Source organism: Prenolepis imparis, unplaced genomic scaffold (assembly GCF_030444845.1).
Source record: "Prenolepis imparis isolate NDT839.2.m4 unplaced genomic scaffold, iyPreImpa1.0 SCAF_6, whole genome shotgun sequence".
NCBI classification, from domain to species: Eukaryota; Metazoa; Arthropoda; class Insecta; order Hymenoptera; family Formicidae; genus Prenolepis; species Prenolepis imparis.
This window is the reverse complement of record NW_028141164.1, coordinates 467,910-485,879: the sequence shown is the minus strand read 5'-3', so window position 1 is coordinate 485,879 and position 17,970 is coordinate 467,910. Positions and strand designations below refer to the sequence as shown.

Here is a 17,970-nt window from a genome sequence, read left to right as displayed (position 1 = left end):
ACTATTAATATAGTTAAAGTATTGTCTTTTGTCCATATTATAAATCAACTAAATGCTGCATGTAAAATGATGTCTTTCTCTTGTGTTTACTACTTATTCACATTTTTCTGCATGAAAAAAAGCGCGTGTGAAAGACAAAGCGTGTTAATTTTGAAATATTTAATCATTTAATCTTGTGCCAGAGTATATTTTACTAATTAAGAAATTTTAAATGCATAAATATGTATGTAGCCCAAAAGTGTTTTTCTGTATTTGATTTCTCATTATATGTATGTACATCACTATACGTGATATGGATGAGCGAAATAAAAAATTTTCTCCCGCGACAACGTATCTGCGATTATATCTTTAGAGTAAGAAAAGTCATATGCACCTTGCATTTAGTTTATAACGCTTGTAAAAATTTCGTTTGTCATTATGTACACGCAATACAACTGATAAAATAATCGATGCCAGCAGGTATCATATATAAAGTGCTCGTGCAGGTCAACGAGCAAGTGACCTGGATGTCCGTCGATTGTGTGAGCCATGCGTATGTATAAATTCTTCTCCGCCATGCGAAAGAGTTCGAGTTGTAAATATATATACAGTCGTGGACACAGAGAGGTTGCGACATTTTATATTTATTGAATTTAATGTTTATTTATTATAAATTGTCCGTATTTAAATTAATATTACACACTGCGTATACGCAAATATGACAACGTCATAATTATTTATATACCGCACGTGACAGTGATTCGTGTCCTGAATTTTATTGCACATTTATAAACTCATTAAAAAAAAGTGTCGCAACCTTTGTGTCCACGACTGCACTTGTCCGAAATTTTAATTTACAAAAACACATATATTTACTTGTTAATTTTGGATGACGTATATATTTGCATGTTCTCGCAAAATTAATTGCACATTTGCGATTATGTGACAGAGCGGTGGAATCAAGCAGAAGCAAGCGAAATTATTAAATATTTCATGGCAAATTTTTATTTTGAGAAATAAATAAATATTGCAATATCATAATATAAATTTTCTAATAATAAATCAACTCATGATATATTTAACATCAGATCATTTCAATGTGTGTAGAATTCTATGTAACATTTTATTAAAATAATAATTTCCGATTTCTTGAAGAATCCATTAAATGAATTTTAAAGTATATACATTTGATTCTAATGCTTTTCATCGATACTATTTCATAAAATAATAACATTGTACATGTTTTATAAGAATTAGAAGTTAGTACGATTTTATTGTAAGCGTAAGAAAAAATATACATGTGAAAGTTTTCGTGCAAATTAAAATAGATACATAGATACAGCGTAATTCTTCCGACCATAAAAATGGAATATTTTAACCTACTTTAGATTGTGAACATCTTTATCAATAATTATATATAAGTCTTATCTATAATGACAGGAACAATATAAGGAATGTATACAATAATTAAAATGATAAGTAGTCATTTCGTAATTAAGTAACAAAAAGTGCGCACAAATTCTAAAATAAAAGTTAAACCGTCGTAGTGGTAGAGTTGAAGGAAGTCCTTCCTTAGCATTTACATTATTTTTTTTTTTTTAAGAAATTATTAATTGAAACGTCACTTACAAAAAATTTGTAATGTTCTTTTTTGTCTCTCTCTCTCTCTCTCTCTCTCTCTCTCTCTCTCTCTCTCTCTCTCTCTCTCTCTCTCTCTCTCTCTCTCTCTCTCTCTCTCTCTCTCTCTCTCTCTCTCTCTCTCTCTCTCCCATTTTTATTAAAGAAAAGTCGAGTTAATCTGACATGGAAAGAAGAAGAAGTGTCCCTCTTCAATTTTTATGAGTTAAATATGTTGTAGTCTAGGTTAAAATAAGAGACACATATTTTTTTTACGTATTTTATGTCTATTTTGCCATTAATAGAGAAACATCCCCTTGAAAAAAATCGATTTTTATATTTCTGAATAAATACCGTCGAAACGGTAAAAGATGTTGAAAAAAAATGTTTCAAATAAAAGTTTTATGGTTTCTAATGTATTTTATAATAATGCAAAGTTTTCGTGCAAATTAAAATAGATACATTAGATACAGCGTAATTCTTCCGACCATAAAAATGGAATATTTTAACCTACTTTAGATTGTGAACATCTTTATCAATAATTATATATAAGTCTTATCTATAATGACAGGAACAATATAAGGAATGTATACAATAATTAAAATGATAAGTAGTCATTTCGTAATTAAGTAACAAAAAGTGCGCACAAATTCTAAAATAAAAGTTAAACCGTCGTAGTGGTAGAGTTGAAGGAAGTCCTTCCTTAGCATTTACATTATTTTTTTTTTTTTAAGAAATTATTAATTGAAACGTCACTTACAAAAAATTTGTAATGTTCTTTTTTCTCTCTCTCTCTCTCTCTCTCTCTCTCTCTCTCTCTCTCTCTCTCTCTCTCTCTCTCTCTCTCTCTCTCTCTCTCTCTCTCTCTCTCTCTCTCTCTCTCTCTCTCTCCCATTTTTATTAAAGAAAAGTCGAGTTAATCTGACATGGAAAGAAGAAGAAGTGTCCCTCTTCAATTTTTATGAGTTAAATATGTTGTAGTCTAGGTTAAAATAAGAGACACATATTTTTTTTACGTATTTTATGTCTATTTTGCCATTAATAGAGAAACATCCCCTTGAAAAAAATCGATTTTTATATTTCTGAATAAATACCGTCGAAACGGTAAAAGATGTTGAAAAAAAATGTTTCAAATAAAAGTTTTATGGTTTCTAATGTATTTTATAATAATGCAAAGTTTTCGTGCAAATTAAAATAGATACATAGATACAGCGTAATTCTTCCGACCATAAAAATGGAATATTTTAACCTACTTTAGATTGTGAACATCTTTATCAATAATTATATATAAGTCTTATCTATAATGACAGGAACAATATAAGGAATGTATACAATAATTAAAATGATAAGTAGTCATTTCGTAATTAAGTAACAAAAAGTGCGCACAAATTCTAAAATAAAAGTTAAACCGTCGTAGTGGTAGAGTTGAAGGAAGTCCTTCCTTAGCATTTACATTATTTTTTTTTTTTTAAGAAATTATTAATTGAAACGTCACTTACAAAAAATTTGTAATGTTCTTTTTTGTCTCTCTCTCTCTCTCTCTCTCTCTCTCTCTCTCTCTCTCTCTCTCTCTCTCTCTCTCTCTCTCTCTCTCTCTCTCTCTCTCTCTCTCTCTCTCTCTCTCTCTCTCTCTCTCTCTCTCTCCCATTTTTATTAAAGAAAAGTCGAGTTAATCTGACATGGAAAGAAGAAGAAGTGTCCCTCTTCAATTTTTATGAGTTAAATATGTTGTAGTCTAGGTTAAAATAAGAGACACATATTTTTTTTACGTATTTTATGTCTATTTTGCCATTAATAGAGAAACATCCCCTTGAAAAAAATCGATTTTTATATTTCTGAATAAATACCGTCGAAACGGTAAAAGATGTTGAAAAAAAATGTTTCAAATAAAAGTTTTATGGTTTCTAATGTATTTTATAATAATGCAAAGTTTTCGTGCAAATTAAAATAGATACATAGATACAGCGTAATTCTTCCGACCATAAAAATGGAATATTTTAACCTACTTTAGATTGTGAACATCTTTATCAATAATTATATATAAGTCTTATCTATAATGACAGGAACAATATAAGGAATGTATACAATAATTAAAATGATAAGTAGTCATTTCGTAATTAAGTAACAAAAAGTGCGCACAAATTCTAAAATAAAAGTTAAACCCATTAGTGGTAGAGTTGAAGGAAGTCCCTCCTTAGCATTTATATTATTTTTTTTTTTTTAAGAAATTATTAATTGAAACGTCACTTACAAAAAATTTGTAATGTTCTTTTTTGTCTCTCTCTCTCTCTCTCTCTCTCTCTCTCTCTCTCTCTCTCTCTCTCTCTCTCTCTCTCTCTCTCTCTCTCTCTCTCTCCCATTTTTATTAAAGAAAAGTCGAGTTAATCTGACATGGAAAGAAGAAGAAGTGTCCCTCTTCAATTTTTATGAGTTAAATATGTTGTAGTCTAGGTTAAAATAAGAGACACATATTTTTTTACGTATTTTATGTCTATTTTGCCATTAATAGAGAAACATCCCCTTGAAAAAAATCGATTTTTATATTTCTGAATAAATACCGTCGAAACGGTAAAAGATGTTGAAAAAAAATGTTTCAAATAAAAGTTTTATGGTTTCTAATGTATTTTATAATAATGCAATCAGATTTTTCGAAAATGTCATATTTTTATAAAATTCTCTTCCTCCACTCCGTGATTTTTGAAATTTGTCTTATAACAAAACTTAAAGCATATTTAATTTCAAATTCAATCTTATATGATAAAGTTGTACTCCAAAAAAACGCATTTTTCGAAAATAAGCTATAGAAATCATGGAGGTAAGAAATAACAGGAGGGAGGATATACCCCCCTTGCCAGGCAAGCAGACGTAAGGGGGGAACACTAAGCGTCATATTGGTGTGGCTTATCGAAGCGCGACATTTGAAATAGTGATGAAAGCACACACAAAAAAAGGAAAAATTCATAAATAATATTTATAAATATGATATATATATATGTATATATTGTATGTACAATAGTAGTATATATATTGTGCTATACCATATAAGGCTTGTTTTCTATTCCTGCACTGGCTGAACTGTGCACACTGGTGCAATAAGTTAGAGTGAGACAAAATATACTTTATTGTCTCATTCTAACTTATTGCATCAGTTCAGGAATAGAAAACAAGCCTATTGTAAGCGAATCTGTATGTATTTAGTAGCATGGGCATTTTGTTTTATAATATTTTATAACTTTTATATCTTTTTAAAACAAAATTAATGTGAGATCCGATTTATTCGCCAAACATGTTTCTCACTTACTTGGTTCAGTTAGGTTAGATAAGATAAAAAAAAATACAAAACGCCATATTACTGTGGCCAACCAATCACATTTGGTGTTGTTACCCCCCCCCCCTACTTAAAAGGCTTTACACTCCCTCCTGTTATTTCTTACCTCCATGATAGAAATATCTCTATATGCATTTATCCATATCTTTATGGTTATTGATATCTTATTAAGGAGATCTTTCCTTGATATCTCGTTAAAGAGATTTTTCCTTGTTCGACTGGCTCTATTTTTAATACATAAAAATATGCATATCATTTTTTCTATAAAATTACGAAGAAAAAAAACTGTTATTCTTATACGAGCAGCTAGAACTATAAGACAGATACGGAATGTATTTTTATACAACAATAATATGTATGTGTTACATTGCACGCAATTGCAAATAATATTATACGATTGGATAAATGCTTTATAGAATTTACGGTTGCATAAGTACATTTGTTATTTATTTATTGTATCGTATCATTGTACCTATTAAGTTATTAATATTTTATACTTTTATATTTTGCTTTTAAAATGTACTATTCAAATGTAAAAAAAGTCAAGTGATTTTGAATTAATGGTGCAATGACGTAAATGCAAAAATATTTGTGACCAAATGAATTACGTTTTCTGATTTTTTTTACGTAAATTCAAGGTCAAAGTTTAACTTATCTTAAAGAATACGAATTTTAATTAGGCAGAGTATTATTGGATAATCTGTCCAGCGTGACCGAATCAAAATTGTAGAAAAACAAGAAATTTACTTATTGGCATCGGCAATAGAAAAAGGAAAGAGAACAGTTAATTAACATTGCAATACTCAGCGTCGGCGGTAGTGGTGGTCGTCGAAAGCGCCGCTTATAAAGGACCGCGGAAAGGTAAGCTGATCAGTTCAGTGCTAGTTCATTGAAAAGACTCGATCGTGCATTGGTGAAAATATATAGGTGGGTGATTCAATCGAGAAAACTCTCCCCGGCTCTTCAATTCCTTCGTAATTTATTTGGACATTCGATTAAGAAAACATCTAAAAGATTTTTTCTTCGTTTTTTTTTTTTTTTTCATGCCTGTGATTATACAGTGAAATGATATTGCATTCATCAGCAGTGTTCATTTTAACATGATTAGCTCATTTATTACTAGGGGTTGCGGGAGAAGTATAAGAGATTGTAATAAACTTTATAAAAATTTCTCCCCAAAATTTGTGCAAATTTTCTAAAACTCGAAAAAAAAGGAATTAATTTAATCTGCTTCCAAATTATCCTAAGGATCTTTATAAAATAATATCGATGTGTAAAATGTGTATATTTTTATTATGTATAAAAGATAATATCAGAAATTATATTTAGCAATAGTAATTTCGTTGAATTTTTAATTTATCTTTTTTAAACGATTTTTTGGTTTTTTTATAAATTGCTAATTAAATTGAATAAATCGCACACCCTAATCTGGGTATTTCTGCATATTTCTTTTAGGAATCATGTCGACAGCCGAACCAGAAATGATAACTGCGACGGCTGCCGCAGCTGCAACCGGCGGACTATCGGCAACTACCATTTTCCTTTCACTCTTGATACCTGCCCTGGTCCTGTATTACATCTACTTCAGGATTTCCCACCGTCATATGATTGAGCTTGCGGAAAAACTACCGGGTCCCGAAGGCTTACCGTTGATTGGAAACGCGCTAATGTTCACAGGAAGTGCCGACTGTAAGTTTTTACAAATAAAAATATATAATAATGGCAAACATATATGATATATAATAATTTATATATCAATTCAATCAATTAATTCGATATCTTGAGCAAAATCAAGTCAGACTTTCAGCCAAATCTCTAATTGATAGCCTTCGCTAGGTCTCTCGCGTATGCGTCTTTAAATTATAAAAAAATGATAACATAATTTAATAAAATAATAAACTGAAATAATAAAATATAATAAAAACAATTGGAATAAAGAATTTTACAAACGAGATTGCATGACCTTAAATGCTTGCAAATTATTAAAGGAAAGTCAAATATGCAGAAATGTAGATTAATAATTGTATACATAAAATAATAGCGTAAAATGTAAACAATATTGTTGGAACAAACTCTATACTGATCGATACTCTCATCATAAGATTTATCTTCTCTATTTATATAAGATTTAATTGACTTTACATCTTGCTGTGTGGGTAGATACATCTTTATGGGGAAAAAATACTCTTTCAATATTTGCAGTAGAGATGAAAAATGTGTTCTTAAATATATAAAATTATTGCTTTAAATTAGAGCTCAGATGATATTCGGACACCTACTTCGTTTTCCGTTGCATAAGTGAGTAAGTACGTATGTACTTAGTTAGCCGATCTATTTATCTATTATTAATTTCGATTTCCACGGAACCGGTCTTTACCGGGTCAGACCGGGAACTAACAATCGTCTTATTTATATTGTAATACTTTCAGATCGTTTTTTCACAAAAGCTTTATTTCAGAAGAGAGATGTTATCTCTCTCAGCAAAGATGTAAAGTCGCAATCAGCGTCAAACGCTTTGTCGACGCTTATTTAATTTCGAGAGATCGTACCACCTACCAATTCCAATATTCGCTAGAAACTAGATTAATAATTTGACCGATTATGCCATATCCGTTACGGTACTTATCATCATTTATATTAGATAAGAGGGCGGCTTTGTAATCAAGTGGCTTTTGCGTGCAACACGCGTGTTTACATAACTTCCGATCGATCGATGACGCACCCCGTTTTTGTTACAGCCGTCTTTCGTACTATATATAGGAAATCCTTCGAATACGATCAGCTCATCAGATTGTGGCTCGGCCCGAAGCTGTTGGTCTTCCTGATGGACCCGCGCGACGTCGAGATTATTTTGTCCAGCCAGGTCTACATCGACAAATCCACCGAATATCGATTCTTCAAGCCCTGGCTCGGCAATGGTCTTCTCATCTCCACCGGTGCGTATTAGCAATATTGAGCATAATTTTGAAAATTAACATATTTTTTATTTCAAGACTTGACTATGCAACGTATAGCATATAGTTACCCATCGGAAATCGCACGATCGCAATTAATGTAGAGTAAGTCGATACATTCAGTTCCTCTCTGGGAGTTATCATTCTTTCATTATAAACGCGTTATATAACTTTTGCCGAAAAAAATATGTTTCTATTACATCGAAAATATGTCAATTATTACCTCCAACGCGGAAATACGGAATCTTTAGACTTTTCATTTTTGCATTACGAATAATAGTCGACGATATTTTTATTTTAATAAAATTAGATCGCAACAATACATGCTATTTGTTCTTGGTTCTTTCGCTCTCTTAAGGGTTGGTATATTATTTAGTTTTGATATTATTAATAAATATATATATACATATATATTACAGTATTTCTAATAAAATAATCGATCTCGTAACGCGGATGTAGGGCGCAATAATTAGTTACGGTTGACGAATAACATGTTACTTTTCCTGTCGATCGTGTCTGATCAGGTCGTGTAGAAAGAGAATATATGGCGAATGGTAAACAAGTTTAATTCCAACGCAATCTTTCCTCCACCTTTTCTCCGTTTAATATATGTCACGTTCAAAAAATTATATCTTATTACAATATTTTCAAAAGATTTCATATAATTTCAAGTGTTAATAAAAAAAAAAGTTCCACATTATTCGAACTTCATCGATCTATCTCTTAGATAATTTCCATGATTAATCTAAAATTATTCATTCTCGTTAAGAGCGCACTTTTAAGCGGGTACCGGAGGTTCGTTCTCCAGAGTGATGATGTTCTGGAGAGAAATGCGAAACACAGACTCTCGCAGGGTGAAAACGAAACAAAAGGAACAAGCTGCAGCGACGATCGTCGACCTACGTAGCGTGTCGACTTTTATCGCAACTTTCTCGCAGTACCGGGATGTCCTTTTTCTCGTTGACGAAACTCTCTCGATCTCGGCGGACATATACGTAACGTACAACCTCACGCGTACGTAACGTACAACGCGTGTTAACGGCCTCGGTTAAGCACTCGCGTGCGTCGTCGTCGTTGGTCGTCGATGCCGTTTGTCGTCGTTTGGCTTTGGCTGCCAAAGGCGCCGGTGGACCGCTCCACCCCGATCGCTCCCTTTTTTTCTCTCCGGATCAGCAACACCGCATTCCATAACGATTGCCTAATGCACGCCATTTTAGTAATGCATGTCATTTTAGTAATTACCGTTAGTCTCAGTGGCATGTAGACAGTCGAGTTTCACAATTCGGCGAAATGAGAGAGAGAGAAAATTGATATTATATATGCAATATAGTAAACAGTATCCTGTCATAAATTTCTGCCTCTTTTTAAAAACATAAATATCGTAATATTTAACTTGAAGTGTGTATAAACTATGACATCAGCAGCAAAAGAAAAGGACGACGAGAAACTTTGATTATTTTACTATTATTATAATAAAGAAGTTAAAAAATAGAGCACGCTCTTTCTTTTTTATAAACTTTATCAACAACTTAAAAATATAATATGCACGAAATAATTTTATAAAGTATTTTTATATTTTTTTAAAGAGGATGATTTGGTATATTATCAAAGTTAATTGTACGTTTTAAATCCCGTGATATATATATCTTTTATACATCATTAATCTACACGAAATTTAGCAAATTTTACAAATTTAACTCCAAGTCATTGGAGTTTACAAAAAAAATTTTTTTATGCCGGATTTTTAATGAATTATTACGCTCTTGTCGCACTCTTATGCAGCCAACTGCTAACGGCCAACGGCTCGTTTTTTAAAATATATTATGAATCCTAAAGAAAGCGAATTACTGAAGAGCGTATTGAGTAATAAAAAATATAGTTTTAAAGTCAGAAAAAAATAAAAGGTAGTATGTCGCAATCCTTCTAATAAAGTTGTTATTGTGGTGCGTTCGTTTCTAGAATTGATAATTTTTCGTGCAATCGAAAGCGTGCAATTTTGTTCTGTTTTGTACAATCGAAAATGTCCAATTTTGCAATATTAAAAATTATAATACATAATAAGTAAACGCAATCAGCATATCGCGTTTGATTTTGTACTTTTCCCAGGCTTTTTTTTTTTTTTTTTTTTAGAAGGTGATCTCCGGGTAAACGGAGACACCGAGGTGGCAGCCCTAAATAATAAACGTCAACGTAATAGTAATACAAACACGACGTGACGCAGTGACGTGATAATGCAAGAAGTGAAATTGCAATATAATAGTAAACGGGCATTACAGAGGTGGACACGATCGTTAACCCGTTAACTTATTCCATAAAACCGGTCTTTAAATCGAAAGAATTTATACAATATAATTAAGTGTAATTATAATTTAATAGACATTAAAAATTGGATATTGGAAACTGAAAAAATTCGAGGAATCTAGAGTTTTTTTTTCACGCTTTGAAGAAGTAGAAGAAAAGGTCTTATACCAGCGCGGCATTGAATCCTTCAAAAACCGTCAAAGACCGATTCGAAAGAAGAATACGACGCGAAAAAGTCGACGCCTATGCTTGCGTTTACGTGTTTGCATACACGTATTCGCGAGCTGCAGCGAGATGCAGCTGCATTAAGTCCTCTCGCTCTCTCCCGAGAGCGGAGAAAAGGAGAGAAAGGGAGAGTGAGCGAAATGTAATCAGTCCGCGGTGATTCGCACGAGAGGCAGAACAGGAAGGAAATTTGCACACGCGCGCGGTGCTTTCTCTCCCGCGAACTCCGTTCTCCATTTACGCGTATGCGCGCATCTCGCTCTTTCCAGGGATCTCTTGCAACATTACTGCGTTACTGCACGATTCCTGTCGCCCTCCTTACGTATGCGCGCGTATCGCGATATATTATCTTGTATCTTGCGCTCCCCCTCTGCACCGACTCTCTTTCTTATTCTTCTTCCTACTTCCGCGTGTTTGGTAGAAAGTGTTCTACACGAATACGCGAAATCGGCAGACGTGTCGCGACTGCGAAAAAGTAGAAACCAATTCAATTCAATTAATTGCATCTCACAGGAATTTGTTTAAAGTCTAGTCTTTCAAACTGAGATTCGATTTTAAACGATATATAAATTTTGTTGCCATCCTCTTCTATTTTTAACTTATTGAAATGTAATCAAATTCTGAAGATCCCGTAATCTCGCAGAGATTTTGAAAATGAATATTCGTAAAATAAATTCCTAATAAATTCGTCATTGTTTGAATTCAACGACGAGAAAGTCGGATTGCTTGTATCATCTTTAATTATCATTGCAAATATATGTATAGATCAATAAGAGTCTATGAATTATTTACAGGTCAAAAATGGCGTGCTCATCGCAAACTGATCGCGCCGACATTCCACTTGAACGTGTTGAAGAGCTTCATCGATCTTTTCAACGCCAATTCACGCGCCGTCGTGGAAAAACTACGTAAGGAGGGCGACAATGAATTCGACATCCATGACTACATGTCTGAGTGCACCGTCGAGATTCTTCTCGAAACCGCTATGGGTGTCTCCAAGTCCACGCAGGATCAAAGCGGCTTCGAATACGCTATGGCTGTTATGAAGCAAGTATCTAAAAAAAGTCTGACGATACAAGAAAACGAAAAAAAAGAAAGAAAAAAAACATTGAAAATTCTTTGTACATATTCAATATATTCCAGCATGCTGCAGAATGTATATTTTGAATTATATAGATTCTTTGATTCTCGGAGCCAAAGTTCGCTTTTTTTCTTAGCAAAAAGATTTTAAGTTTATAAAAGCCTTATTATACATACCTGAGCAAAATGGTTAAAATTATAAAAGGCATTATATATGTCATACATTACGATACATTATATTGTAAATTTCTATACAAGACGTATCGGAGTATTTTCATATCAAAGCTAAACATAGTTAAAAATGAATATCTTGTCTTATTATCTTTTAGAATGTCTTACATTCTCCATTTGCGTCACATGAAAGTCTGGCTCAGACCTGACTGGCTATTCAATCTCACGAAATACGGAAAGGATCAAATTCATTTATTGGAGATTATTCACGGACTCACGAAGAAGGTCATCGCGCGCAAGAAGCAAGAATACAAAAGCGGCAAGCGCAATGTCATCGATGTCTCCGCACAAAATGGCAGCGCCAAAACTAAGGTAATTAATTACTTATTTTTAATTAAGGTGATTTAAGGTAAATTAATTACTTTTCGCGATGGATCTCACACACACACACACACACACACACACATGCGGGCACGCTCGTGTGTGCTTTATTATAATTTCGGAAAAAAAGTTAATAATTTTCTGATTGAAAATAATTTTGTAGAACAAAAAGCAGCATTGAATAATGCAACTCATCATTATTTACGCATATATCTTATATTTTTTAGGACATCCCTGTGGAAGGACTTTCCTTCGGACAGTCGGCCGGTTTGAAAGACGATCTTGATACGGAGGAGAATGACGTCGGCGAAAAGAAGAGGCAAGCTTTCCTCGATCTGCTAATGGAAGCTGGTCAGAATGGTTCTGTTCTCTCGGACACCGAGGTCAAGGAGCAAGTTGACACTATCATGTTTGAAGTAAGTATCGTATTAGAATTTGTGATACCTGAATTTCAAGAGGACGGGGATCCATTAATCGAGTCCTTTTTCTCAGGGACACGACACAACCGCGGCTGCATCCAGCTTCTTCTTGTCAGTGATGGGCTGCCATCCAGATATTCAAGAGAAAGTTATCCAGGAACTTGACGAAATCTTCGGCGACAGCGACAGACCCGTAACTTTCCAGGACACGATGGAGATGAAATATCTCGAGCGATGCCTCATGGAGACTCTTCGCATGTATCCACCTGTGCCACTTATCGCGCGTACAATTAAAACCGATTTGAAACTTGGTCAGTTTTAAAAAACTCTGCTGATTATATTAATAGCTTCGAAATCAAATTAAATCGAGTCCAGTAAATTGACGAGATGATTATCGTGCACAATCTGCAATATTCTAAAAAATTTAGCGATTTTTTTGGAGAAACTATGTACATATATGAAATAATCATAAAGTTCGACAATGTGTTCATACTTTGAATATGATTTTCAGCGTCGGGAGACTACACGGTCCCAGCCGGATGCACAGTCGTGGTGACGACCTTCAAGATGCACCGACAACCGCACATCTATCCGAACCCGGAAGTTTTCAATCCTGACAACTTCCTACCCGAAAAGACCGCGAATCGGCATTACTACGCGTTTGTGCCCTTCTCAGCCGGGCCGCGTTCTTGCGTGGGTCGCAAATACGCCATGCTCAAGCTGAAGATCATCCTGTCCACGGTCATGAGGAACTTCCGCGTCAAGTCGGACATCAAAGAATCCGACTTCCGACTCCAGGCCGATATCATCCTCAAGCGAGCCGAGGGCTTCAAGATCAGATTGGAACCGAGAAAATCGGCGGCGACCGCCACCGCTTAAATGGCAGTCTCAAATTCCGCTTGCGTAGGATAGCACGGTGGTAGAGAGTAGTGTACATTGAAAAGAAGCGGACTTCGCGTTTTTATCGAGTTTCAATCCGAGCGAAGAGAGTTTCAAAAGAGAATGCATCTCGCATGCGTATTTAGATTGTGCGCGCAGATCGCATATGCATATGTATGCGACATACATATACATGGTGTATATTATACTAATTCGTAAGTCGTTAAATCGTTGTATGACATTTATTGCTCTTGTGTTAATATTTATCTCTTGCAATAAAGTGCGGTACACGCGCTGCGAATTCTGAAATCCGACATTTTCCCCACATATTTTCGTCATTTTTCCCGCATTTCCTTGATTACACATTTAATTAAAGTTGTAGCGAAAAGCGGAATCGCAGACATGCAAAAATTAGATTTAAAAACCGCACGCGCGAAGGCGATCCGAGGGAAGAATTTCGGAGTAGGAAAATTGTCAGAAGTCGATTGTCAGAAGTCCAAGATTAAAGGAAATGAGCAAAATTCGATGGAAACGATTAAAACTCTTGCCGGAGTTCGACAAGAGGAAATGAAAAAGGTTAAAAACGAACTAAAGGAGATGCTTCCGAAATTAAAACCTTCAGAAGTGAAAAGGTTTATTATCCGTTACTTCTCAGCGATATTTATCTTTCTGTGCTCTACTTTATTTATTTTAAAAACATGTGAAATTCCATCAAAATTATTTTTCTTTTTTTATTAATCAACATTGATTCACCGAATAGATTTCATTTACCACTTCACGAAGCTATTATTCATGAACTCGAGGAAAATGGTTACGAGGAATCGGTCAGCTATTTGAAGGAATTGTTTGAGCTCGATGAAGAAACGCGGAAAGAGGCTGGTCCTGGTACATTGACGTGGAAGAAACCACGTTTAAAGGATAATAAAGACACGATGGCACGTCTCAAAGAAGGCTTGTTCGCTTTCGAACAAGCCAAAAACGCCGGTGCGTAAAAAATTATAAAAATATATATTTTTAACATCATATAATATCTGTCCACGTAAAATAGAGAGGTATTCTATATTATAATCGAATATATATAATAAATACCTAAATATAATAATTTTGACATTTTTATCGTTAAGTTTATTTATATATATATTATTATAATATATACATATATATAATTTAAAAATAAAATAAGGTGTGGAACGTTATGATTAAGGTCAAATATTTCATAAATGTAGGAGATTCGGCTTCCATGATCATGGAATTTTTGAATATGGCATTATTCTTTCAAGCGATGATATGGGAATGGTGGTGGGTGGCGGAACGACTTTACCGTAGCGCTTTAGCGAATGCGGAATTAATTGAAAAGGATGAACAACGAACCATAACATTGATACACTATCTATACGGTCGATTTTTGTTCGAACAAAGTTAGTAAACGACACGATACACGCAAAATTATATATTACATTAACAAAAGAAAGTAATGCTCCGAGTCTGAGCCAAAAAACCATGACTTTTTTCACATTTTTTCTAAATTTTTATTTCCTCGATATAATATTATATAATTATAATGTTATGGTATTATTATTTATATGTAAAATATATTTATTAATGAAATATTTACTAGGTATTATTATATATAAATATGCATATTAATAATTGCAAATTAATAATTAATATATAATTAGATATTAATGTGTTACACATTACGTCGTAATTACAGTACAAAATACGACGGAATCATTATATCATCTAAAAATCGCCCGCGAAGCATCTCAAGAGAAACACTGGAACGCGTCGAAAATAATCGGTCGAAAGGAAGAAACTATTTTTCGAGAATGCAACGTGCTTTTGTACAAAGCGCTGCTGATGCACGCGCAACAGATTGATCCTAATCAACCGGATATTATCGTAAAAGTGTTGACAGAAGCTCTAGCACGAGCGATGGATTGTAAGTTATTTTTTATTTTTAAAAATGTGTGCAAATGATAAACGATATTTTTCTTTAGTTTCTCATTACACCATTTCAAATGTTATATATAATTTCAATTAAAAAATGTCTATCACATCCAGTTTATCTCAATATTTCTCAATTTAAATAATTCCCATCTTTGAAAATTAAAACTCGATGTGAAAAATTGTTGAAAATTAAAGTTTCCAAGCTTCGTTCATTTATTCTATAAAATCATTCAATAGTTTTGGCGTCTTCGCACAGCTGGACACTACGAATATATGGCAAACGTTCTGTACGAGCTTGGTAGGAATCAATTACGATCCGGCGATGTAAAACTCGCTTTCCAGAACTTCTCCAAGTTTTTAGCGATGGCCAGAAGGCTCCCGGATCCTGAAGGAATCTGTAACGCGCATATGGCGTTGGCACTTGCATACAAGTTATGTATAACTCAAATCTCCCATCTAAAAAATGTATACAATAAAATAATGAACATCAAACACTACACACGTATAAAGAAAAATATAAATGTCAATTTCGAATTTTATCCGACTCGTATTTTACATCTCTCTCAAACGACTTTGGCTCTTTCTTTCTCTCTTTCGCACGCAGATAATTTTTTCAGACAATTCATATTTACAGGAATTGAATGATGACTCAAATACGGAAAAGCATCTACATCTGTTCAGGAAAAATGCGGCCGAGTTTAAATTGATGAAAAAACTCGCGGAGGCACATTACTGCACTGGCGAACATTTTCTGAGTAAGGTGCGAATACATTGTCAAACTAATTATCTCGTAAACAAAATTTATAAAATTATATATTAATATAATGAGAGGAGATATCATATGAATAAGAAAAAAAAATATTTTTACATCTCTTTCGCGCGTGAACGAAATCATTGTGATAATTCCAAACAATTAATTTTTTTTTAAGTAAAGTTTAATTAAAAATAAATTTTTATGCCTTTTAGAGAAGGCTAGATATAGCGACTCCTCATTTAGAAAGATCCTTTAATCTGTACAATGAACTCGGTTTGCACGATGATGCTAATAAGGCGCGAATCATCGCCGGAGTTTCAAAAGGTAATCGCAATACGTTTCTTCAAAATGTGAAATAAAAAGTGAATGAATAAGATTCATTGTATATATGTTCCTTAAAATTCTTTCGCTCTTATTTATTAGGACAAAAAATTATTGATCAATATATTGATCTTATACTCCAATGCGGAACAGGTGATCCGAGAGCGATATCGATGCTATGTGAATGGAAAAATCGAAGAAGCGTTTTTTGGACTGAGAAAACGCTACACACTGGTAAGGCAATGAATAAAAAGTTAATCGCCAATTATAAAATATTATAAAAGAATTCGTCTCTCGACTTTAATCTTTAACTATTTTGTAACTATATAACTCGTAGCGCAATTTTAATAAAATGTAAATTATCGCATCCGATTCATATATTATAAATCAACATAACAATATTATTTCAGAGGATTCAGAGAAATCTTTCGAGAACGAAACGATATCTTCATCGTTATCCACCGTTACAAATACTGCGATTGTCGGGAGAAATATAACAGAATATTCGATTTGATCTGACTGTCAAAGAAGATTATATCTACATATATTTATAATAAAAACATATACTTTTTCTTTAAATAAATTTTTGTTGCAGTAAATAATATCACAAGTACACTACAAGAAAATCTAATTCATGTAGTATATTGACATTTTTTTACGAGCGCTACAAATATATAATGTATATATATATTAATGATTTAAAGACAACTCGATAATTACAAATTTACTTTTAATGATATAGTATTAAATGCAAAGATTGATACTTTCGATACAGATAAATAATACGTGTTCTGTCTTACATGTTAGTACAGTTATGGGTAGAAATTCGTAAAGGAAGAATAACGCTCTCTCTCTCACATATACATACACACAAACACAAACAAACACACACACACACACACACATATATATATCTATATATAAATGTTTACGTCGCAATTTGATATAAATGTCTATATTTATACCCAAAAATATTTAATCGAAAGACATCTTAAAGATATCTAGAAAACGATGTTTTTTAGGGACATGTGCTATATCTGAAAATATTATATGCATGAACAAATTAAAATAAGAGTCGTTTAAATAAATTTGTTTTTATATTATTATTATCGACAATATTGCTTAACAATATGTAGTTGACACAAATCATATAATTACGCAATTTGATGTTATTATCGATGTAAAATAAATTTAAAATTAGAATGTACGTGTATACGAGTAAAATTTAGAAATTTTTAATTTTATTATGCAATTATTTTCATCACCTCATTATAATTTACACAATATATAAATCTTTTATACGCGCGGGCACAAAACTCTCTGGCGCAATTTTATAACATATACTGTTTCCTCAATAAGATTATATTATAAAGTTTCGACTTCAAAACAATAATACACAGAGATAAGCGTAACATATATTACTCAACGTAGAAAATTTAATAATTTTATATTAGAAAAATAAAGACAAACTATAGTTATGATGTTACAATGTTAACACATTGATGTTATCGATACGTAAGAAATATGTTAAATTTTATAACAGAGTACTATTAAAAAAAAATTATTAAAAATATTTTTTTATAAAATATATTATATAAATATATTTATAAA

At 32.8% G+C, this 17,970-nt stretch overlaps 2 protein-coding genes across 2 annotated transcripts; both read left to right on the top strand.

Moving 5' to 3' along the window:
- The first annotated feature begins 5,779 nt into the window (after positions 1-5,779).
- Cyp4g15 (Cytochrome P450 4g15) lies at positions 5,780-13,643 on the top strand. The gene is made up of 8 exons (XM_083040832.1): positions 5,780-5,851; positions 6,380-6,613; positions 7,663-7,860; positions 11,199-11,451; positions 11,814-12,027; positions 12,264-12,452; positions 12,529-12,766; positions 12,967-13,643. Exons 2-8 carry the CDS (start codon positions 6,385-6,387, stop codon positions 13,332-13,334), a joined length of 1,689 nt encoding a protein of 562 aa, XP_082896958.1. The 5' UTR covers positions 5,780-5,851; positions 6,380-6,384; the 3' UTR covers positions 13,335-13,643.
- Positions 13,644-13,729: 86 nt separating this feature from the next.
- Positions 13,730-17,187, top strand: LOC145937396 (uncharacterized). The gene is made up of 9 exons (XM_083040416.1): positions 13,730-13,966; positions 14,095-14,318; positions 14,561-14,752; positions 15,049-15,236; positions 15,522-15,720; positions 15,902-16,044; positions 16,251-16,362; positions 16,462-16,593; positions 16,770-17,187. The coding sequence occupies exons 1-9, from the start codon at positions 13,737-13,739 to the stop codon at positions 16,871-16,873; spliced, it is 1,524 nt and encodes a 507-aa protein (XP_082896542.1). The 5' UTR covers positions 13,730-13,736; the 3' UTR covers positions 16,874-17,187.
- The last annotated feature ends 783 nt before the right edge of the window (positions 17,188-17,970 follow it).